This window comes from Aythya ferina (assembly GCF_964211825.1).
Source record: "Aythya ferina genome assembly, chromosome: 1".
Lineage (NCBI taxonomy): Eukaryota > Metazoa > Chordata > Aves > Anseriformes > Anatidae > Aythya > Aythya ferina.
Window position 1 is genome coordinate 125,847,164 of NC_140296.1, and position 25,414 is coordinate 125,872,577.

Consider the following 25,414-nt stretch of genomic DNA (forward strand, 5'->3'; position numbering starts at 1 on the left):
ACACCAAGTTAGGTGCGTGTGTCGATCTGCTTGAGGGTAGGAAAGCTCTGCAGGAGGATCTGGATAGGCTGCACCGATGGGCTGAGGTCAACTGCATGAAGTTTAACAAGGCCAAGTGCCGGGTCCTGCACCTGGGGCGCAATAACCCCAAGCAGAGCTACAGGCTGGGAGAGGAATGGTTGGAGAGCTGCCAGGCAGAGAAGGACCTGGGAGTGATGGTGGACAGTCGGCTGAATATGAGCCAGCAGTGTGCTCAGGTGGCCAAGAAGGCCAACGGCATCCTGGCTTGTATTAGGAACAGCGTGACCAGCAGGGCTAGGGAGGTGATCGTCCCCCTGTACTCAGCTCTGGTGAGGCCGCACCTCGAGTACTGTGTTCAGTTTTGGGCCCCTCGCTACAAGAAGGACATCGAGGTGCTTGAGCGGGTGCAGAGAAGGGCGACGAAGCTGGTGAGGGGCCTGGAGAACAAGTCCTACGAGGAGCGGCTGAGGGAGCTGGGCTTGTTCAGCCTGGAGAAGAGGAGGCTCAGGGGCGACCTTATCGCTCTTTTTAGGTACCTCAAGGGAGGCTGTAGCGAGGTGGGGGTTGGCCTGTTCTCCCACGTGCCTGGTGACAGGACGAGGGGGAATGGGTTTAAGTTGAGCCAGGGGAGTTTTAGGCTAGATGTTAGGAAGAACTTCTTCACTGAAAGGGTTGTGAGGCACTGGAACAGGCTGCCCAGGGAAGTGGTTGAGTCACCATCCTTGGAAGTCTTCAAAAGACGTTTAGATGTAGAGCTTAGGGATATGGTTTAGTGGAGGGCTGTTAGCGTTAGGTTGGAGGTTGGACTCGATGACCTTGAGGTCTCTTCCAACCTAGAAAATTCTGTGATTCTGACCAATCTGGTGGCCTTCTATGATCGAGTAAGTGCATCAGTTGACAAGGGGAGACCAACTGATGTCATCTACTTGGACTTCTATAAGGCCTTTTACACAGTCCCACATGACACCCTAATCTCTAAATTAGGAAGATATCGATTTGAAGGGTGGACCATCTGGTGTATTAGGCATTGGCTTGATGGCCACAACCAGAGCATAGCAATCAGTATTTCTATGTCCAGGTGGAGGTAGGTGACAAGTAGTGTCCCTCAGGCGTCTATTAGGACTAGTGTTTTTCAATATCTTAATCAGTGATGCCCCATCCGTGGAGGTGTTCATGGCCAGGGTGAATGGGGCCTTGGCCCACCTGATCTAGTGGGTGGCATCCCTGCCTATGGGAAAAGACTTACTCCACGAGAATACAAGCCAAAGGAGTCAAGAGAGGTTTTAACCAGTGCCATTGTTTAATGATTATCAAGAAGACATCGTAGAAGTAAGCCTCAGTTTTGGGAGGAGGATACCAAACACCTCTTATATGTACCTACACTCATATCTGCAGCAGGAAGAAGTTGTATTGTTGAAACTGCTAAAGTGGTTGCATATCAAGTGATAATCTCTTGCATGTTAAAGGAATAGATTATTATATTCCGACTGATGAAAATGGAGCTAGGTATATTTTATTTTAGTAGTTCTGACACAGAAAGCTACCTGGCCCAGCAAATAATTATACTTTGAGATATCATGAAACTATTTGTTTAAAAATAGAATGCTGAAAGTTATTCATATTAAGCTGTAACACCATTCTTAATGAATGTTGTTTCTTAATGAGAGGATAGGCATTAATGAAAGGGTAGACAGAAGATATTGTTAACCTCTTCAATGCCATTAGAATGCCATAAATAATTAAGAATTTGACAAGCAGAAAACACTGCGGCTTGAACAGTTTTATAAGTATTTGAATTTTAACTGCCAGATCTGCGTCTTCATGTCAAGAAACTGGCATTGAAATGCAGGTTTATTTTTACTCCATACACCTCAGCTTTCGTCACAAACCTCCTAAAAAGAAATAGTGTGTACTTCCCTTTCTCAGCCCCATCTTACCTCTCTGTAGGTAGCTCAATATACCTAAAAGACTCTGATTTTCAAAACAGCTTGACTACCCAGGATCTTGAATACCCAGTTCTCTTTTGTATTATGGGAATTATACATCTAGGTAGCCTCCTCAAGCCTTGTTGACCTATGTACCTAAGTTTTCAAGAAAAAAGAATTTCAATACTTCCCACTGATGCAAATAGGCAACTCCACGTCTAAATTTTAGAAACAGATGTCAAGTTAGAGAAGCGTGAGGTTTTTGATAAATTAATAATGGCTATGAATCTTGCCCTCTGTAAGAATGCAAAGCTTTTAAAAAAGTGGTCCTGTACTAATATCTTTAATGCAGCTGTATTCTGCCCACTTTGTCTGCCACCCCCCCCCCAAAAAAAAAAAAAAAAAAAAAAAAAAGGGAATTGAACTCTTTAATTTCTTTAATTTTAAAATACAGGAAAATACTTAAGTAATTTCCTCTGGCTTAAGTGTTGAAATGACATAGAGTACCAGGATCTAAGTCCCATAGTAATGGTAGAAAAATACTCCTTCTGAGATCCTTCAGATCCTCCAACTGCAACAAATGGGAGATGGAAAAGTACAGGGATGCATGTTTATCACATTGATGGATGTATTCTGAAGCGGCTGCTTTCATTCTTTCAAACTCTATTGGCAATGGCATTGGCCAGTGTTCTGGAACTCTGTGGAGCTGTCTGGAATCCATATTTTTAATAAAAATGATTTACCCAGACCTAATTTATTAGATCTGTTAATTGATGTGAGGTTCACCTCTTGCCCAGATGCTTTCCCTTTCCAGGAGTTATTCTAAAGATATGTTTTTAACAGGTAGGGTATGTGTGTGCTAGACTTGTAATCATATCATGGATGTTTTTTTCAGTTCTGGAAGGGATACAGGAAGGTATGAGTGATCATCCACATGCACACAAATGTTGCTCAATAAACACAGATAGCAACATCCTTCTTTTCCTTTCCAGCTGATCAGGTTCATGCAGAAATTAGTTAGAAATAAGATTTAAATAGTCTGCAGATTATGTGCAGGGCTCAGTCAGATGCGCTCTCTGACCAACAGCTTGTTTGCATAAATCTAGCCCTTTTACTACACTTTATTTTTATTTTTACCATGCTTGTTCTTCCCCCATCCACCTTGGCCCTACCCTTTCTCTAGCCTTCATCTCTCAAAAAACAAACAAACAAACAAACAAAAAAAAAACATTTATATTTCTGATACCATTATATGAGCAACTTTGACTTTACATGGTATTGTCGATATAGTTACCTAGATGCTGCTGGCCTTGCAATTTCCAGGCACAAAAAAGATCCCCTCCTATTATCTGTGGATTTAGCCATCATGTAATCATATAACTCCTCCTTAATTACCTGTGAAGTCCAGACATCACTCATTGTGATATCTGTAAATATTAGCTTCTCACTTGCTTATTTGTTATATTCAGACTTTCTCATGTCAAGTCCAATAGCTACTCACAGCCTGTTTGGTTAGCTAAACCTCAGACCAGATCCTAATCATTTCTCTGAACACCTTAAAAAGCAATTATTTGTTGATTAACACTCACAGAGGATAGGTATGACTAACATGCTACAAGGCTTTACTTTTAGAAAGCTTCATCTGGCCAGCTGGTCATCAAACAGATGTGGGAAATGTAAGCATCCAGTATTTCTTAATATTAATTGATCCCCTGTCTTGCTGGATTGCTGTTTTTTGACTCTTCACCAGGGCTTTATACCTCCTGTCAGTATTTTTCTCAAATCCATCAGAAACCTAGTACTGTCTTAACAGCAATGATGCTTTATTTATCCTTTTTTTTTTTTTTCCTTTTCCTTTTGAATTTATGTTGTTCAGAGCACCCCCATAAAAGCTCACTGGTAAAGATAAGCCAAGGTCATAATGCATTTGTTCATCATGAAACTGGACTCTGCTTCATGAAGCCTTCTCTGGTGGGTTACACAGATTTTTGGTAACACAGGTGACGGCTTTGTACTGGAACAGGTAGGAATCAAAAGCCAGTAGGAAGGGGCATACAGAGCACAAGTGTATTACGCATATTCCTACTATGCTGTGAGAGCACAAAAGCAGTTTAGAAGTGACTAAAGTGCTGAGACAGAAAATTTGAATACAAGAATTGGCAAAGCTACAGGACACTTTAGCTGCAGAATATTGTTTTGTCTCATGTCAGAGTCTTTCTAATAGTCTTTGGACAAAATTCATAGCTTGTGTAACTTCAGTGATGGTAGTATCTTCCTTTAGGGATGTAAACTGCTCCTGTAAATTTCTCTTCCTGGAAAATTGCCAACAAGAGTGAATAAGTAATTCTGCTGAAAGATTGCTTCTTCCACTCAGCCAAATTCATCCCTCTTTTAAGTTCACAAATGTAACTCCTTGACTTAGCAATCTTTCTTCTGATGCAACTTTGTGTATGTGTAAGTTCACAAGTAGTGCTCACCCATGTGAACCTTTTGAGAGGATGATCAGCTGGTAGAAGAAAGTGGAAGAAATGATTCTTCTCCATCTTGTCAGGTACCTTGTATTGACTCATCTCTGTGTATCACGCATGATGCAAATACTATCGCAACAGAGCACCAGCACAACATGAGCTGGCAACGTGCACTTGGAGCCCAGAAAGCCTACTGTATCCTGGGCTGCATCAACAAAAGCACGGCCAGCAGGTCAAGGGAGGTGATTCTCCCTCTCTACTCTGCTCTCAGGAAATCCCACCTGGAGTAATGCGTTCAGCTCTGGGGCCCCTGGCACAAGAAGTACGTGGACGTATAAGAACGAGTCCAGAGGAGGGCTGCAAAGATGACCAAAGGGCTGGAACACTTCTCCTCTGAAGAAATGCTGAGAGAGCTGGGGGCTGTTCAGCCTGGAGTAGAAAGACTTTATACTGGCCTTTCAGTATTTAAAGGAGGGAGGGGGGCCTACAGGAAAGCAGGAGAGGGTCTATTTATCAGAGAGTGCAGTGATAGGAGAAGGAGTAATAGCTTTATCCTAAAAGAAGGTAGGTTTAGATTAGATATAAGGAAGAAATTATTTTACTGTGAGGGTGTTGCGGCACTGGAACAGGTTGCCCAGAGAAGCTGTGGATGCCCCATCCCTGGAAGTGTTTAAGGCAAGGTTAGATGGGACTTTGAGCAACCTGATTTAGAGGTAGGAGTCCTTGCCCACAGCCGGGGGGTTGGAACTAGGTGATCTTTAAGATTCCATTCTATGATTCTGTGACCAATAAAATAACAGCTATGTCTCCACCAACTAGCACAAAAGAAATAGAAACGTTCTTATAGTTGTTGTGTTGTTTTGTTTTGTTTTGTTTTGTTTTTGGATGTGTTTAACAAATGGGAGACATTTGAGAATATATATTACAAATTACAGTCTGACTGTAAGCCCTGGATCCCGTGACACAGAAGAACAATTTCAAATTGCTCAGGGCCCTGAGCAATGAGAAGCCTTTGAACAAAGTACAGTAGCCCTTGGGCCAGTCTGGATGGGATAAGGTGAAAAAAAAGTGCTTTATACCACAGCAGGGGAGCAAGGCCCCAACAAGAGCCTGTGGCAGCAAGCACCCCTTTGGAATTTTGCAGTCAGGGATACAGATAATCTGTGGCCTGCTGCACTCCAACTGAAAAAGAGATACTAGCAGCACATGAAGGGGTTTGAACTGCTTCTGAAGTAGTTGGTAGTGATGCACAGCTCCTTTTAGAACCTCGATTAACTGTGCTGAATGTTCAAAGGAAGGATCCCCTCTACACATCATGCAACTGATGCTACATGAAGTAAGTGGGTCACACTGGTAACACAACAGGGTTGGATAGGAAACCCCAACCAGACACAAATGTGGGAGCTGATCATGGACTGGCAGGGATTTCAGAACATCACCAGAGGAGGAGGTGACGTCTGATGAAGAGATCCCACTGTGTAATAGACTACCAGAAAATGAGAAGCAATATCTCCTCTTCACTGATGGGTCCTGTAGTATTGTAGGAAAGCATCAGAGATGGAAAGCTGCTGTATGGAGCCCTAAACAAGAACTCACAGAAACTGCTGAAGGAGAAGGTGAATTAAGCCAGTTTGCAGAAGTGAAGGCCAGCCAGTTGGCTTTAGATACTGCTGAATGGGAAAAGTGGCGAGTGCTTTAACACTATGCTGACTCAGGGATGGTGGCAAGTGCCCTGTGGGGGTGGTTACAACTATGAAAGCAGCGCGGTTGGCAGCACAGAGGCAAACCTATCTGGGCTGCCGTACTGGGGCAAGAGATTGCTGCCTGTGTAGAGAACGTGGCTGTAAAGGTACGTCACATAGATGCTCATTTTGAAGAATATCAAAACAAACAGCAGGTGGATCAGGATGCTAGACTTGAAGTGGCTTACGTGGATCTAGACTAGCAATGTAAGGGTGAATTATTTATATCTTGTTGGGCCCATGGCACCTCAGACCATCAAGGAAGAGAATTAACATATAGATGGGCTCATGACTGAGATATGGACTTGACTGTAGACATCGCTGTATGGGTTATCCATGAGTGCAAAACATGCACCACAATCAAGCAAGCCAAATGGTTAAAGCCACTCTGGTATGGAGTATGTTGAATGACATATAAATATGTCATACATATTTATACATAGATATGTGTACCTGAAGACTTTATTATTTCTGATAAAAATAACAGCTTTCATCACATTTTTTGCTTTGAAACTGTCCACTACATTTAAGGTTTTTTCCAAGATACTTGCTGTCAGAGGACACTAGTTACTCTTGGCAGAAATTGTTTGCAGTAACTATAGCAAACTTATGACAGAGAGGTTTCCTGAGCCTCACTCACAAAATTATTCTTGTGGGTACCAACTTTGCCTTAGAGTTTCAGAATTCCAGTGTTACAGTGTGGTGGTTTTACTCAGGTCAGCATCCTAGCTCCACCACAACTTCTCTCTCACTCCCATTCCTTAAAGGGAAAGTGGGAGAAAATATGATGAAAAGGGCTCAAGGGTTGAGACAAGGACAGGGAGATCACTCAATATTTATTGTCATGGGCAAGACAGACTCAGCATAGGGAGATTTTATTACCTAATAGGACAAACTAGAGAAGTGAGAAACAAAGAAAACAAACTAAAAACACATTCCCCCATCCACTCTCTTCCACCTCTTCCCCCCGAGCAGTGCAGGGGAACAGGGAATGGGAGCCGTTCCTCCATGGTCACTCTCGTCCCCTGCTCCAGTGTGGGGTCCTAACCATTGGATAGAGTTATTATTGAAATGATCCTTGTAGGCTTCCCACAGGCAGAAGCTCTTCCAGGCAGATGGGAGAATAGACCAATCCTCAGCTCGCTACAGCCTCCTCTAAGGTACCTGCAGAGAGCGATAAGGTCGCCACTGAGCCTCCTCTTCTCCAGGCTGAACAATCCCTGCTCCCTCAGCTGCCCCTCAGCCCCTCATAAGACTTGTTCTCCAGACCCCTCACCAGCTTCATTGCCCTTCTCTGGACTCTCTCGAGCACCTCGATGTCTTTCTTGTAGTGAGGGGCCCAAAACTGAATACAGTACTCGAGGTGCAGCCTCACCAGAGCCGAGTACAGGGGGACAATCACTTCCCTAGACCTGCTGGCCACACTGCTTCTTATACAAGCCAGGATGCTGTTGGTCTTCTTGGCCACCTGAGCACACTGCTGGCTCATATTCAGCCAACTATCAACCAATACTCCCAAGTCCTTCTCCACCAGGCAGCTTTCCAACCACTCATCTCCCAGCCTGTAGCACTGCTTGGGGTTGTTGTGCCCCAGGTGCAGGACCCAGCACTTGGCCTTCTTGAACTTCATGCAGTTGACCTCAGCCCATGGGTCCAGCCTATCCAGATCCTCCTGCAGAGCCCTCCTATCCTCGAGCAGACCAACACATACCCCTAACTTGGTGTCTGCAAACTTACTGAGGGTGCACTCAATCCCCTCATCCAGATCATCGATAAAGATATTAAACAGGACTGGCCCCAGTACTGAGCCCTGGGGGACGCCCCTAGTGATTCAGGTACTTATCTGAAGTATGAATACGTGAGGATGCCCCCAAAGCATCTTCTTTAGGCTTTCCAGTCCCACCTCTCTCAACCTTTCGTCAGAGGAGAGACACTCCAGTGCTGTAAGCATCTTTGTGGCCTTTGTTGGATTCTCCTGAGTATGTATGTCCTTGTCTCTCCTGCACTGGAGTGCCTGGAAGTGGACACAGTACTCCAGCTGTGGCCTCACCAGTGCTGAATAGAGGGGAAGGATTACCTCTCTTGACCTGCTGAAAATACTTTGCCTAATGCAGCCCAGAATACTAATGGCCTTCTTTACAGCAAGGGCACGTTGCTGGCTCATGTGCAACTTTGTGTCCACCAGGACCCCCCAGTTCCTTTTCTGCTTTCCAGCCAGGCATCCTCCAGCATGCACTTGTGCCTGGGGTTGTTCCTCCATACACAGGAGTTAGCACAGGACTTAGCACTTCTCCTAGTTGTGCTTCATTAAGTTCCTGTCAGCTGTACTGGGTTTGGTAAAACCACCACATCAGCCCATTTCTCCAGCCTCAAGGTCCCTCTGCATGGCAGGGTGACCCTCTGGTGTATCCAACAGTCTCCCATTTTGTGTCATCAGCAAACTTTCTGAGGGTTCACTCTGCCCTGTCATCCAGATGATTAATGAAGATGTTAAACAGGACTGGACCCGGTATTGACCCCTGGGGTACTCTAGTAGTTACTGGTTCTCAACTAGACTTCATGCCACTGACCACTACACTCTGGGCCGTTTTCAAAGTAAATCACTGTCATCCCATCCAGCCCATACATCAGCAGTAGATATGCTTAGTGCTCAGTAGCTACCCCTACCTTGCCATTAGATATTTTTTTTGCAATTGCCTGTGGTGTGTCTAGAAGCCTTCTCACCTAAGAGAAGAAGACAATGGACAGTTCACTGGATGTTAAGTTTATGTGTTTTTTTTTTTCACTTACAAAATGATGCAGGACAAGATTTGGGAGAAAAAAATAAGACCTCATAGAGTTCATATTAAATTAAAATTATATTAATTTTCATATGAAATTAAATTAAATTAAAATTTTGTTCAACGTCTTCATTGACAACCTTGATAAGGGAAGTGTTCACCCTCAGCAAGTACACCGATGATACAAAGCTGAGAGGAGTGGTCAACACACCAGAAGGCTATGCTGCCATTCAGTGAGACCTGGACAGGCTGGAAAGGTGGTCAGGAGGAAACCAGATGAGGTTTAACAAAAGCAAGTGTAGAGTCCTGCACCTGGGAAGGAACAACCGCACGTATCAGTACAGGCTGGGGAATGACCTGCTGGAGTGGAGCTCTGTGGAGAAGGACCTGGGTCCTGGTGGATGACAGGTTGGCCATGAGCCATCAGTATGTCCTTCTTGCCAAGAAGGCCAATGGGATCCTGCTGTGCATTAAAAGGAGCGTGGCCAGCAGGTCAAGGGAAGTGATCCTCCCCCTCTACTCTGCCCTGGTCAGGCCTCACCTGGAGTACTGTGTCCAGTTATGGGCTCCCCGGTACAAAAAAGACAGGAAAGAGTCCAGTGGAGGGCCACAAAGATGATACAGGGCCTGGAGCATCTCCCCTGTGAGGAAAGACTGAGAGACCTGGGTCTGTTCAGCCTTGAGAAAAGAAGACTGAGGGGGGATCTTATCAATGTTTACAAGTACCTTAAGTGTGGGAGACAAAGGCATATGGCCAACCTCTTTTCAGTGGCCTGTGGGGACAGGACAAAGGGCAATGGCCATGAAATGGAGCACAGGAAGTTCCGCAACAGCATGCAAAAGAACTTCTTCACAGTGAGAGGGGAGAGCACTGGAACAGGCTGTCCAGGGAAGTTGTGGAGTCTCCTTCTGGATGTGAAGACCCATCTGGATGCTTACTTGTGCAACCTGTTCTAGGGAACCTGCTTTGGCAAGGGGGTTGGACCCAATGATCTCTTGAGGTCCCTTCTAACCCCTACAAGTTTGTGATTCTGTGAAAATGCAGTTCTGAACATCTACAGTTTAAATCCTTGTGATCTAGTGGAACAATATAGAAAGGACTGCAGGGCAAGTTAACTACAAAGATTTAATAATGGGTGCACCACTGGAGAAAAATGTTAGATTGTAAACTCAAGTATATAATTAAAACTATCAGGATTGAATTTAGAAGAGTTGAATATCACAATCAATACCTTGACAGAACTGGACAGGACAAAATACAAATACCAGTTGGGAACTATTATATTCTGGGTGAGAGGTGAACTGGATGAGGCAATAGAGTCAAAAAAGTCAGAAATAGAAAATAAAGCACTTCTGGATCATTTGGGACAAAAGGCTTTACAGGTACATAAACTACTTGTATTCCTTTTTCCCAGAGTGACCAAAGAAACCATCAAAAGATGACGCATTTAAATCTTCAAATGATCTGGGGAAAAATGTAATTTTTTTTATACTGAAGTAAACTGAACTAGGCTAATTGATGCTATACATAGAGAGTACAAGGGAATGTTTTGCAGTGTCACAGGATAGAATATAGGGCAAAGTCTATAAAAGTATTTAGGAGAAGCACATCTTGTCCCCACTGGGAAATTACTGAATTTGAAAATCAGAAGAAGGTAGAAGATAAGTTGAAATAGTTTAAGTGGTATTGACTTTCTCAGTACCTGAAGTTGTTGACCCATAATTTGCAGGTCACTTAGCACACATGATGCCGTAATGTCTTCTTCAGTCTTTCTCAGTTTTCAGCATTTTGCTTCACGTTAAGGATGAAAGATGGAGATATACTCATAGCCAGACCATGGTCTGTATCTCTTTCCACTTAAACTATTTCTGAAACATTCTGTATTCTGTCGTAGAGACTACAGACACAAAATCTGAGTCAAGGGATTATAAGAATTCTGGCTCTATTGAAATTTTGCTACTGAAGGTGAAATACCAAGGAAAAACAAAGCACAGTGGGCCAGAATATGTTGACACCACATGACTCCCCAGAAGAGTAAATTAAATTAAGAGATAACTGTTGTGGTTTAACAACTGATGGGTAGCTAAATTCCAACACACTGCACTCTCATTCCCCCTCCTCAGAAGGATATGGGGACAAAAAATAATGCACAAAAGAAAAACCTGCAGGTTGACAAAAGGAGCAGTTTAATGAAAGGGAAGAAAAAGAAATGCCACGCAGAAGCAAAAGGAAAAAAAATATTCTCTACTTCCCATCAACAAGTTATGTTCAGCCATGCATTGGGAATCAGGGCCTCAATAGTGGTGGCTTGGGAAGTCAAAAACTTTCATAAAAAGTGTCTCGATTTCCCCCTCAATTTTTATTGCTGAGCATAATGTCATACAGTATGGAATATCCATTTAGTCAGTTTAGGTCAGCAGTCCTTACTATGTCACCTCATCACTTCTTGCCCACCCTGAGCCTACTGGAATTAGAGAGACAGCCTTGACATTGTGCCACCATTGTTAAGCAATAGCCAAAACACTGGTACAATATCAGTTCTGTTCTAGCTACAAGTGAAAAGCACAGCGCTATGTGGGCTGCTGTGAGGAAAGTTAATTCCATCCAATGCTGACCCAGTACAATAACATATCCCACACAGCTTCTTACACTGCATACTGAATGTGCTAACAGATTTTCAGATAGTGTAAGGGACTTTCAGGTATTGTGAGTTTTCTCAGGCCTACCTCATCAATACAGCCAGATACATCACCTGACAATTAAGAATCTATTATGGATCATGTCTTTCATACTGGCAACACAGTGTTCAAAATCCTTTGATTGTCAACCTTTATTTGCAGAACTATCAAATTATTACAACTTGCCTCGTACAAAGCTGTGGCAGTTTGACAGAGAAATTTGCTACTAAAGCAGAAAACCTAGCTCTTAACTGCCATGTGTCCATGTTAATGCTAGTCATTGCATGTTTGGAGTCACCCACTTAAGCCAACACCTGTGTTTTCCAGTTATTTTGCACTGATGACAGTATCTGCAGAGGGACATCAAGGAAAAAGTCAATAAGGAAAATTCCTAAGACAGAGCAAATAAGTTAAAGAGACAGGAATAGTTAGCAGCTATTTTCCCAGATTTCACTTATGATAACCCAGGTGTCTTTGGTGTTACTACCCCTTAGCTCTTTACAATATTACTATGCTAGGCATAGAGAGAAAGGTTCTCTTTTAATGATGTCTCTTAACAATACTCTGTATTCTCCTAGGTTTGCCCTGTCCCATCCCAGCCTCCACAGCCTACTGTTGTTCCGAAGCCAGTTCAATCTGTCATACATGTCCCATTGCAACCAAGCTGCCCGGGCCGGGGCAAGATGGCAAAGCTCCTCAATCCAGAAGAGATGACATCCAGGGATTATTATTTTGATTCCTATGCTCACTTTGGAATTCATGAGGTAATATTTATTTTTATCCCAGTAATTATTGCAGAATAAAAAATAAATAAAAGTTTTCTGTGATGTATGAGTTATTTATCCACCTCACACTTCCTAATGATTATATTCTGCCTTTCCTCAGAACACTGGATTATCTGATCAAGTATCAAGGATATCATCCACTTCTCCAGAGATCTGTGTTCAAAACCTCTGTCCCACTTAAATCCTTACATATATGAATTCACCACAGCACTTATATTAGCTATCTGTACACTGGTGATCTTCATCTGCATACAGTTTAGTGCATTGGTGAGGACTGCAAACTAACCCAATCACACATGGAAACTACCTCATTGTTCAGTTAGTCTTTTGTTCTCTTGCATATTTGAGCACATGCTAGCAGAAAAGTTACTCAACTGACAAAGGAAGCCAAGTAGTGTTTTGACTCTTGGCTTGTTACTTGAATCAACAAGCTGCGCTAATGGGAACATATAGCTCAATATCATCCAGGAAATCCATTCCTGGAAAGAATTCCCTATACACAGGGGACTATATTTACTAGAAAAAGTTGTCTGTGGACCCACTCCAAAGATGCTAATAACATCTCACATTTGCATGACCCAAGAGTATGGGATCTTAAAGACATGGCAGCAAAAAGGCTAACAATGTGAAATCAGTGGCACTTTTCACAAACCATATAATGAACTATTTCCACTAGTCTAGTAGTTGTTTCTGGAGCTTTTATATAAATAGGTTTCTGTCTGCCGATTACATCTTGTCAGTGTACCATTGAGATATTCAAAAATATGTTATTCAGATATGGAAGAAGACAGAGGAACAGTTGTGTGGGAAGTAGAGTAAAGAGAACTACTAAAAAGATACACTGGAGACCTCAACTCAGATTGAGTTCCTGATGGAAAGATACAGCTCTGTAGGTTTCACAGAGTGCTTCTTTCTGAGGCTTGGGAGGTGGGAAATGGTTTCTTTGCATGCAGGAGGTCTGTTCTGGTCTGCACTGATCTGTGTCAACAAGTAAAGGAGCTGCTAGAGGAGGTTGGCAGACTTTGCAACATCAAGGATGGGAGAAAGAGACTGTCTAGGTCTTCTCCAAGGTACAAGAGCCTGAACCCCCTAAAAGTACGGAAGGGAGGAGAAATTTGAGTGGCTTTCATTGATATAGTTTGATTGATATATACACAGTTGAGAGCAAGTTGTCAATTGAATGAAATTCATGTACTGCTGCAATCAGTGAAGTAAATCAGATCCTAACAATGACACCTTAAAACAGTGAAATAGTGGTCTAGGTTATACATAAATATCTTCTTGAAATTTGTCCTGTGAATGAGTGAACAAAAGAACAGAAGGAGATTGCCAAATACAGCACATGCTTTCCAAGCTCAACTGTGGACTAACTACATCTCTTTCTGCAAGGCTGAGAAGATTGCCTTTTTAAAATGCTTTAAGGTATTATTTCTTTTGTGTTCAAAGAGGAACCTCAGAAAGTCTATAGGTTGAGGCTCTAGATTGTTCATGGTGTAGGAGAAAGAAGGGAAGTTTGCATTTCTGCATGGTTTCTGTCTATGCGCAGAGCAGTGCTGTGGTCAGATTAAGTTCTGATTGCCGTTTGTCTATTTGTAACAGTGACGCAATATTTAGAGAAATAAAATTGTATGAAGGGCATCATGCTTATTCTTAACAATTCACTTCTAAGTAGCTTGCCTTTTACAGTTGCTTTGATGTGTACATCCCAAAGTACTTGAAAAACTCTTCAGGTTGTTAATAATGCTTCAGTTAAAAAAAGGAAATAAATTCAGCAGCAATGTTGAATACATATAAGCACTTCAAATAATAAGACAATGTTTTGTTGTTTTGTGGTTTGTTTGTTTGTTTGTTTGTTTTTCACCACAGGAAATGTTAAAGGATGAAGTACGTACATTAACCTATAGAAACTCAATGTATCACAATAAACATGTTTTTAAAGATAAAATTGTCCTTGATGTTGGAAGTGGCACAGGAATCCTCTCCATGTTTGCTGCAAAGGCAGGAGCCAAGAAAGTATATGGGGTAAGAAGACTTCCCAACATGTTTTGGGTTTGTTTGCTTATTTTGCCTGAGAAGAAAACAAGGAAAATGGATTTACATTGATTTACATTTCTTACTTGTCTTGGTTTGAAATTCTTCCCTCCAAACTTTTCTATGACTTGAGTTGCAGTGCCTTCAGTGGAGGTCTGAAGCTTTCTATGATCTGCAGTAGGGCACTCTTTCCAAATCAAAACATACTGCCTGCTTTTTGGTAGAAAAGGGGGTCTGGAGGAGAGGGGAGGGTCTTTAGTGTTCTGGTGCATATCCACATTTCCTCCCGTCTGTCTCCCAGACCCCTGGCCATATGGTCTTCCTCCCTCCTCTAATTCTAGAGTGAGTCAACTCAGTGGTAGAGAATTCACCCAGTAAAAGAAACATAAATACTTTTCCATGTGTTCGTTGATATTGTCGTTGTTTGCTTTGGATTTATTTACAGTTCAGTCTCTATCTCAGGCATTTATAAAGCTCAGTGGCACACGAGTGTCAGCTCATCCATGGACTGTTCAACACAGTCCACCTCACTACCCGATAATCCAGACCACATTTCCTCAGTTTAGCTGCAAAGATGCTGTGGGAGACTGTGTCAAAGGCTTTACTGAAATCAAGATATACCATATCCACTGCTTTACCATCATCTATCCACCTGGTTATGTCTTCATAAAAGGCTATCAGGTTGGCTAAGCATGACTTCCCATTGGTGAAGCCATGCTGACTGCCCCTAATGACCCTTTTATCCTTGATACGCCTAGAGACAGCACCAAGGATAAGTTGTTCCATCACCTTTCCAGGGACAGAGGTGAGACGGACAGGTCTGTAGTTACCTGGGCCTTCCTTCTTGCCCTTTTTGAAGACCAGAGTGATATTTGCTTTCCTCCATTCTTCAGGCAACTCTCCGTTTCCCCACAACTTAACAAAGATGATGGAGAGTGGCCTAGCAATGACTTCCGCCAGCTCCCTCTGCACCCATGGGTACATCTCATCAGGATCCATGGATTTATGGATGTCCAGATTGCTTAATTGGTCCTTAACCCAGTCCTCATCAACTGAGGCAAACTCCTCCTTTATCCTGACTTTCTCTGGGGCCTCAGGGGTACAGGGCTCCTCAGGAAAGCCTCCAGCAGTATAGACAGAGACAAAGAAGGCATTCAATAACTCTGCCTTCTCTGTATCTTCTGTCACCAGGGCACTCACCTCATTCGTCAGTGGGCCTACATTGCTTCTAATGTCAGTTTTATTTGCAGCGTATTTGAAGAAGCCCTTTATGTTGTCCTTGAGCCCTCTTGCAACGTTTAATTCTAAGGAGTCTTTTGCTTTCCTAGTTGCCTCCCTACATCCTCTGATAACAGTCTTATATTCCTCCCAAGTGGCCAGCCCATCCTTTCATGACCTGTAGACTCCCCTCGTCCACTTGAGTTTGCCCAGCAGTTCCCTGTTTAACCATGCAGGTCTCCTGGCTCTCTTTTCTGACTTCTTACCTGTTGGGATGCCCTGTTCTTGAGCTCTGAAGAAGCAGTCCTTGAATGCTAGCCAGCTATCTTGGGCTCCTTTTCCTTCAAGTACCTTGTCCCATGGGATTTCCCCTAGCAAATGCTTGAAAAGGCCAAAGTCAGACCATAACCAGGGCCTGTGATTGCGAGGCTGCTATCAGTGGCCTGTAGAAGACCTCGTCGACTTCCTCATCTTGGTCTGGTAGCCTGTAATAGACACCTACAACATCATCACCCATGCCACCCTGCCCAGGGAAGTGGTTAAGTCACCATCCCTGAAGGTGTTCAATAAACGTGTAGATTTAGAACTTCGTAGCATGATTTAGTGGTGTGTGACCTTTAGTAGGAAGTTAAAGGTTGGGCTAGGTTCTTTTCCAATGTGAATGATTCTATGATTCTGTGATAAAAGCAGAACCTACAATGATGTTCATCTAACGGGGGAGCTGTTGTAGGACATGTAGCGATATGATTGGTAGGTCTGTTCATGCTTGGGAATAGGAATCAATGGATGAGAAAATAAGTTCAATTATCCCTTGAAACTCTGGCTCATCTTCTGCATTTAGTCATACAAAATTCAGACCAATCACTGCAGTAGAACTGTCCAAATTCTATGTTACTTTCAGACATACAACACCATATTGGTAACAAGGAGTTAAACTGATACATGAAACCAAGTTACACAGTGGACGTTAACTGATTTAGATAAAAAGGTGGTGGTGAGGACACAACCCAGGGGAAAAAGAAATCTGGAGATGTGGTAACTGCATCAGAAGAAGATTCAGTAGAAAGAGATAGTCACAGCATTATACTGATGTCTGAAAAATAAACTGAAAGTAGGAGTGAATATACACACAATGAACTAGACACAGTTGTAGAAACAGATGTTTTATTGGAACACACAGCATTCATAAATGCAAATGCTCTGTAAAATTCGACAGACTTAAGCAGATCATTGAGTTGAAAGAGAACTGGGGGAAAAGCTGAAAAAGCTGAGCTATTTTCCTATTTTTTCACCTACAGAATTAAGTATTTTCTAGTTCTGAGTTAAAAAAAAAAAAAAAAAAAAAGGTACTACAGTATAGAGCCCAAGTCAAAATACAGATTAATATCTTTGACCATTCTGAAGTAAGTTTATTTTCTGAAATGTATCTGCCTTCCTGGAGCCTTTGAGCCTTGTTTTTTAACCATTTTTGGGGTGGGGCAGGGGGATGATTTTGCTTCTTTGGGAATTATGCTAATTTTCTGAATCTTGCAACCACTGATGAAATAGAATTTTTTATTCCTTTACAAACTTTTCTCTTGGAAGTTTGGAAAGCCAACCCCAAATCCATTCATGCCCATGTGTTATTTAAGAAGCTGGCGGTGCCAGCTGCTGGACCAAGTGCAGGGGTCTCAGTACCAGTTCCTGTTGAGACCTGTGTGTGGGTGAGTGGAAGTTAGTGCCAGCTACTGGAGTCTGACCAGGGGTGTAGGTGCCCTCAGCCTGTGGTGTCTGCTACTGGAACAAGCAGGGTCCTAGCATCAGCTACAGAAGCAAGTAGGGTTCTTTTACTCCCAACCCTTGGAGCAGGAGCATTGACTGTTCCCAACACCAACTACTGGAACATGAGCAAAGCGAGTGCAGGGCTCCACAATGACAGGTGGAACAGTGGTCACAGCCCTTGTGCCTGAAGCCTGAAGCCTGCTGCTGGGCAGGGGGTTGAAAGCGTGTATCTTGCCTAGACCTGGTATATGTGGGCTTTGTGTGTATTCACTACCCAACTTTAAGCTGGACTAACTAGTGAGTAGTGTGGGCTTGTGTGTGTGCCTGCAGTAATGAAATTCTATTCTAACAGCCGAAGAGAAGGAAGGGGACTTGGCTGTCTATGCTTTGTGTGAGTACTGTATGTAAGTGTTGTTGAAGGCAGCATTTGGCAGGGGCAGCCTGTGAGACGAGTCATGTCCATGACCTGTCTCTGTCTGCATGGCTGTGTGTCTCTGGGATATGTACTCAGCTTTGCTACGGGGATGTGTGCTCAGGTTGAACCTGCAAGGAGAAAGCAGCAGACACATGCCTCAGTCTGGGCAGAGTCCCTAGGCCCCCAGAGAGCAGGGCAGGAGTGGTCTTGGCCTGGAGCAGCTGGAAGAGCGTGGCAACACTCTTCATTTAACATACAGTTTACTATATGGGAAGAAGAAGCTGGATATAGGGAAAGGACAGAGTTCTTCTGAAGGGGTTTCTTCCCTTCCTGACAGACTTCTTCCTGGACTTCCAGGACTGGCACTCTGACAGTCCCTTCTGTATGCCAACTTTAGTTTATGTTCAGGCAATTGAGTCAGACAACTTAAGAAGCAGTTTACATCCCCAAGCAAACTAAGCAAAAATAATGATCATGTTCCCATGGGAACAAGGACTGATATTATGACTATCTGTTTCCTGGGCTATATAAAAAGAATAGGAGATTTGTGTGTCCTTCCATTTGCTGTCATGACATTCATGAGTGCCAGCAAAGAGGTCAAGCACAGTTTGACTTTTAGTGGATAACTTAAAATCCCTGGACATAAAAAACACTTCCATGAGATAACAGAATTCTATTTGACATTGGCATAGGGAAATGATAGACAAAGATTATAGAAAGTGTGATTGATTTTGTAAGGCCAAATTTGAAAGAGCTAAATTAGGAATTGATTAGGCATCTATCAGCAATTTTGACCCAAAAGACCACAAAAAAAAAAAAGAGAGAGAGATTCAAGGAATGCGACATTTCTCTAAGATATCAAAAATCTTTGCAAACATGGGCTTTTTTGCTAGAGCTCAAATTTAAGGATTTAAGGGCAAATCTATAACTAGGAGGTACTTTGTAATTCCTTGCCTACTAAAAGAACAGAATTGGTCATAAGAAAAGATGTAGATCTGGATGGTTTTGTAAATGCAATAATATCCATAATTTCTTCTGTGTAAAATTTCTGACTTCTTTTTTGATAGCATGCATTGATAAATACAGATTTTCATGGTTGAAAGAAGTTCTTTTTGAAACAGACCATTATTGTCATGGTTTGTTTTTTAACATTATTCACAAAGTTTGAATGTATTTTGTTTTCAAATATATGAGGAAATAGATGCTAACTGATTCAGCAGATTTTTTGAAGGGGAGATAATACTGTGAGGTAGTGGGAATAAATTAAACAATGTTATTTATAAATTATATAATCTTATATAAATCATATAAAAAAGAGTTAAGAACTCTTTTTTCCACATTTCAAGTTTTATAAACAATCCTTTCTATGTGTGTCAATTTAACTCATACACAAGCTTTTGTTAGGTATATTAAGGTATAATTGATCATGATACTGCACACACAGATTTGATTTACTCATTATCAGTAGTTACACACTCTGTACAGGCTCTGCTGCCTTCAGTAGATTTTGATTCTATTCATATATCTGATGTCTGTAACACAATTACCTTTTCTCTTGCTTTTCTTCTTTCTTTTCTAGATTGAATGTTCAAGTATATCTGACTACTCAGAAAAAATTATCAAGGCCAACCACTTGGACAACAGTAAGGAACATATAAAATATTTTTTTAGGAGAAAGAAGATATAATATTTTTCACTTTTTCTGTTTTGTTTATGTTGTATGCTTAATATATAAATGGTAGTTTTGTATTATGTATTTTATATAAATACAAAAGAAAACAAACTCATTCTAGGCACTATAACAAATCCTCACAGGAACAGTTACTTCTACATTTACTTCTAGGCTCACAGACAACAGATGTAAGTGGGACTTACCAGCTGTTTGATTTAGCAAAGCAGTCAGAAGATTGCATACTAGAGCTGAACAAGCATCAGAATTCCCTTTTCAAATGAATTCTGCCCTTTCAATTCCACCTTATCTCATAAATGGAATCAAGACACATGCACTTTTATAAACCGAAATTTAAATGATGTTATGAACAAAAAGTATTCCAAATCAATACAGATTTATCAGAGTTACTTCTGACTTACAAAACAGATATTTAAAAGAAAAAAACTAATTGAAATACACAAACACAAATCAAAATGATGAAATCTCACATTAATGGTATCAATTAATTTTTTTCTTTCTTGAAAGGAACCTGTTGAAATTCCCAGAGATGTGGAAATATTTCATTTTTTTTAAAAAATATTAAAATGTCCCCCAACCTATTGAAAACTCTGAACAAAAAAATCTCCAACCAGCTCTATTTCATATCTTCAGTTCTCCAAATCACAACACGCAAGATCTCTTTGTAAGAACCTGAAGAAATCTGGCTTTTTTAACTGAGGTTGTGACACAGTTCTTGTTTAAAGGATTTTTTGGGAGAAGCTTGTCTTTTCTTCAGAGCAAAGCAGGTTACAACTAGCTGGGATGTTTTAGATCTGCCCTAATTTTTAATGCTATCACTGCCAGTTTCTGACTAACAAGTAGCTGTTTGGGAAAAGAGGTTCTCATGCATCATGTGTATTCAAATGGTGTGGAAAAAATAAAAATATATATATAATAAAAAATAATAAAAAAAGAATTATCACAGTGACATGGTACATAATAAGGCAGGCAGTGTAACAGCTGGCTCACAAAAAGAAGGATGCAAAGGTCTGGAAAATGCTCTCCTCCACAATGGGGAGAAGACACTGAAACAACGTCAAACACCAGCTTGATTAGTCTGCATCTGTAGTGCAGAGCAGATTCCAGCTGGAATGGAGGCTGCAATCTGTCCCTAATGCTTTGCATCCACCACTCCTTCACAGTCACTCTCTGCCCTTGGTCCAGCATGGGGTCTCTTCCACAGGAAACAGTCCTTCCTAAACTGATCCTGCATGGGCTTCCCACAAAGAGCAGCTCTTCAAGAACTGCTCCAATATAAGTCCATAACATGGGGTGCAGTCTTGCAGAAGCAGGCTTCTCCAGCATGGGTTACACATGGGCAGCAGCTCCCACCAGATCACCTGCTCCTGCATGGGTTTCTCACCATAGGCATCAGTTCCAGCCTAGAGTCTGCTGCTGCAGGGGCTGTCCATGGGTTGCAGACTCCTTCAGGCCTGATCCACCTGCTCCACCGTGGGCTGGTCCACATATGGACTGCAGCATGGAAATCTGCTCTGCCACAGTACACCATGGGCTGCAGGGGGACAGCCTGCTTCACCATGGGCCTCTCCACAGGCCACGGGAACTTCTGCTCTGTCACCTGGAGCAACTCCTCCATCTCCTTCTGCACTGACCTTGGAGTCTGCAGGGTTATTTCTCACTCCTCTCTCCCAGCTGCTGTCCTCCAGCAGCTTTTTCCCTTTCTTAAATCTGCTCTCACAGAGGTGTAACCAGTGTCTCTCATTGGCTCGGCTCTGGCCAGCAGCAGGTCCCTTTTGGAGCTGGCTGGAACAGGCTGTTATCTAGCATGGGGCGGGTTCTGGACTCTTTTTACAGCAGCCACCTTTGTAGTCCCCTTGCTATCAAATCCTTGCCACATAAACCAGCATACCATAAATTAATTTGTGTTAGTTTAGATTTCCAGCACCAGGAACTGCACATGAAGGGACATAGTAACGGAATACATAGTATAGAAGTTCACCATGACAGTTTTGAATTCTTAACAATTCAGACAGAATTGTCAGTCTAGAAATAATTGATCTCAATGTGCACATAAACATACATATTCATAAATGTCGTGGTTTAACCCGGCCGGCAGCTAAACACCACACAGCTGTTCGCTCACCCTCCCCCCTCCCTCTCTGGGACAGGGGAGAGAAATGGAAAGTGAAGCCCGTGAGTTGAGATAAAGACAGTTTAATAAGACAGGAAAATAATAATAATAATAATAATAATACAATGATGATAATAGTACTACTAATAATAATGCGTACAAATAAGTGATGCACAATGCAATTGCTCACCACCTGCTGACCGATGCCCAGCCTAACCCCGAGCAGTCCGGCGCCCCTCCCCCAGCTAGCCACCCCTATATATTGTTTAGCATGACGTCAGATGGTATGGAATACCCCTTAGGCCAGTTTGGGTCACCTGTCCTGGGTCTGTCCCCTCCCAGCTCTTACTGCACCCCCAGCCTGCCTGTTGGCAGGACAGAGCAAGAAGCTGAGATGTCCTTGGCTTGGTATAAGCACTGCTCTACAACAATTAAAACATCAGGGTGTTATCAGCACTCTTCTCATCCTAAGCCAAAACATAGCATTCTACCAGCTACTAGGAAGAAAATTAACTCTGTTCTAACTGAAACCAGGACAATAAAACATTCTTGTTTTGCTGATTCTCTACAAGAGTTGTGCATATATTCAAACAGTGAGTTTTCAAAAGAAAAAAATAAAAGTTTCTTGATGCTTGGAGCAGGACCTTATGGAAAATCCGTTCTGAGAAGAAATGGAATTTTTGAAAATCTAACCTATGGTACAATTGACTTTTCAGATCTCTTCAGCACTTCAGTTATTTAATTCTGACTTCAGAAGATTGGGTCAAATATATTTTTAGTTTTATTTCTGAAGAACAGATGACCAACATAAACTTCCTCTGTGGGAAAAGCATGAATGGACAATGTTCCAATTCACAAGAAGACACATCTGAAATTTAGTGATAGATCCAGACCTAATATAATTTGTGACTCTGTAATTCTCCCTTACAAAGTATTTGGTTTGATTTTCTGTAGCATAGATAGACTGATCCCAAGAATCAGTGTTGTCAGTCAGTCTGAAACTATTATAGAACAGCTGAATCTCTCTTTGCTGATGTAATTGTTTCTATACAGTCCAAAGTTGTAAGGCTATAATGAAATGAGAAACACCTCAGCTCACCTATGTTTAAAGGAAGAAGTCCTCCATCCCCTACTCCCCTTTCCTTCCTACACTTACTTGTGGCTTACATTATGCTGGCACTGTCATCTAGTAGACCACTCCATTGTCAGATTCAGCTCTCTGGTTTAGTGAGTTTAATTGGTTCCAAGAAGGGTCCAGTGTGCTCCAGAGGTTTCACATGGCATTTATCTCTGCTTCTTTTTCCATACTTTTTCCAGGCATTCTTCCTCATTTAAACAGCAGCAAGTCCTTGAAAGTGTGAATAAAGAAGCGGAGACTACTCTCCTGTGGCAGGACACTGGCTGATTTACACATTTTACACTGACACTCCTTCACATTCATGTTAATGTTAGCAGGTACTGACCCAAAGGATATTATTGCTCATGGCATATTATTGCTTTTTTTTCCACCTAATTGTTGATAAAAAAAATGCAGAGTCAGCAAAAGGGGCTGAAACAAGAAAAAAAAAAAACCTGCTGTTTCCAGAACAGATGCAGTACAGCTAGGGACAGCACAATTTGTTCCCACATGGTGCTTTATGATGATTCACTGAAGTAAAGTGAGGTGGAAGGAACTGGTCTTGCTGCTGCTCACACTGTGGCGGTTCTAGGCATGAACAGATGGCTTCAAAGTCTGCAGGTGTGTCACGCTGACAGCTGTTAGCAGTACTAAAATTGATTCCAAAATAATTCTTTTGGGAGAAAAGAGAACTAAAGAGAATGGCTGAACCTTATAAACATAAAGAGTATCCAATACAACAGATGAACTATTGAACTACTAACTGCAAAAGGAAGGAGTTTAGAGAATGGAAATGAGAATAGTGTTCTTTTACAGTCTGAAAAAGAACAGAAAAAATAGTCCTCTCATCAGCTGATATTTTGTGTTACCAGTCTGAATCAGAATTTCCCAACTTCTTAGAGGGCTATTTTGGATTAAAAGTTTGTTTGCAAATAAAGTAGCCACATATGGTTAGAGTAATACTAATACTGCATGTATTTTGGCAAAATGAAACCTCGTTTTTTCCTCAGCTATGTTCTAAAAATCACTCGGCCCACACTCCCACGGTCAAACAGCTAACCTAGTTCTAGCTAAATGAAAGTATCTTCATATAGCTCAAATTGAATGTTGAGCACTTTCAGCAATAAAAATTTCCATCAATAGAAATTACCAGTTATTAAGTGTTATACAGTCATTCTGTCCAATAGTAAGTGCAAGTAAAATTTTCACTTCGCATTTTTATTTCTGGATTTAAAGCACAACAGTTACTTTGTGAAGGAAGAATACAACACCATGAGATTTTGTTCACTGCAACAAACAACATAAATAGCTGATGAATACAAGCTGATTTTTTTTTTTTCTAGAGAATTCAGAATAAATTTGAAAATATTTTGAAATATATCCAAAAATTTCAAGAATGACTGGGGAATTGTGTAGTGATCCTATCAGGAAATGATTTATTATACGTGAACTACATGTAGACCAGTATTTAATTTTCCTTTAAGTAAAATATCTGCTATTATAAATTAATTCTGTTAATAGACTGTTGATCTACTTTTGCAACATTCCCACTCTACTGTAAGTAGTTTACAGTATTGCCTTTAATTTAATGAGCTGTGTTGTATATTGTCTCTGAGGATCTGATATTATGTTACATCAAACTTCTGTCAAGCTTTTTGAATTCCTTGAAACTCATATGTTGACAGAACATCTGACAGCAATGTTTTATAGAAGTTCCATTAGGAAACTGTGGAAAGCCATCCATGTCTAACCTGGAGAGAAGATTCAGACTGAGAACACCCGTATGTTATAAAAGATGAAATAATGAAGCAGAGAGGAAGGAAAAACATTTTTAATTACAGAAACATGTTTGTACAAATTTTCTTGTTTGCATACTATCAGGCTGAATTTGACTTTTCTCTGTTGAGTCAGCCCCCAGAATTCATGTAATAAGCCTCAGTTCTCTCATTATGAAGCCAATGTAACATTTGAAAAGCAGATGAGAATTACGTTCTAGTTCCATAAATCTCTAATATCTGAACAATAAGATCATGAATGTGTAACCCTACAAGACTGTTTAAAGGATTCTAGGTGGATTTTTTGCATTACATAGTTAGTAATCTAGAAATCTACTAAATTCCATAGGGCATGTAAAATGAGAACATGCAGGTAAACCAGGTAAGGCCTCATTTTTCTGTTGTTTTTGATCTATGGGCTTTTTTTTCTTTTTCTTCTTATACTGATGCTAAAACTTGTGTTTATTGTACTTGCTGCAGAGAGCTTTAGTGTGTAAGTCCTTTGAGTCACATGAGGTTACCCCTAATCTACAGGCATTCAAGAAGAGAATGATTTTGAAAAGGTCAACCTGTCATTCACCAGCAAGAAAGTCAGGTGTTTTATTATGTGAAACATATTTCTTTGGATTCTTTTTTCAGTAATCACAATATTTAAAGGTAAAGTGGAAGAAGTTGAATTACCTGTGGATAAAGTAGACATCATCATCAGCGAGTGGATGGGTTACTGTCTTTTCTATGAGTCAATGTTAAACACAGTCATCTTCGCACGAGACAAGTGGCTGGTAGGTGCTTTGCATGTTATGCTCCTTTCTGGAACAATCAGCACTTATTTTCTAACTACGGGCCTTCCTCTGCTACTGTCCACATAAAAAGAGACAGTTATATCTCCAAATG

At 41.5% G+C, this 25,414-nt stretch overlaps 1 protein-coding gene across 2 annotated transcripts in view; it reads left to right on the forward strand.

Moving 5' to 3' along the window:
• Positions 1-25,414, forward strand: part of PRMT8 (protein arginine methyltransferase 8) — a 66,918-nt gene that overhangs the window by 25,102 nt on the left and 16,402 nt on the right. Inside the window, exons 2-5 of one of the 2 annotated variants that reach the window (XM_084502747.1) lie at positions 12,194-12,379; positions 14,267-14,422; positions 19,405-19,468; positions 25,160-25,302. In XM_084502747.1, coding sequence (XP_084358873.1) covers positions 12,194-12,379; positions 14,267-14,422; positions 19,405-19,468; positions 25,160-25,302 — 549 coding nt within the window. The remainder of the gene's footprint in view (positions 1-12,193; positions 12,380-14,266; positions 14,423-19,404; positions 19,469-25,159; positions 25,303-25,414) is intronic. The other variant, XM_084502748.1, reaches the window with a different exon arrangement.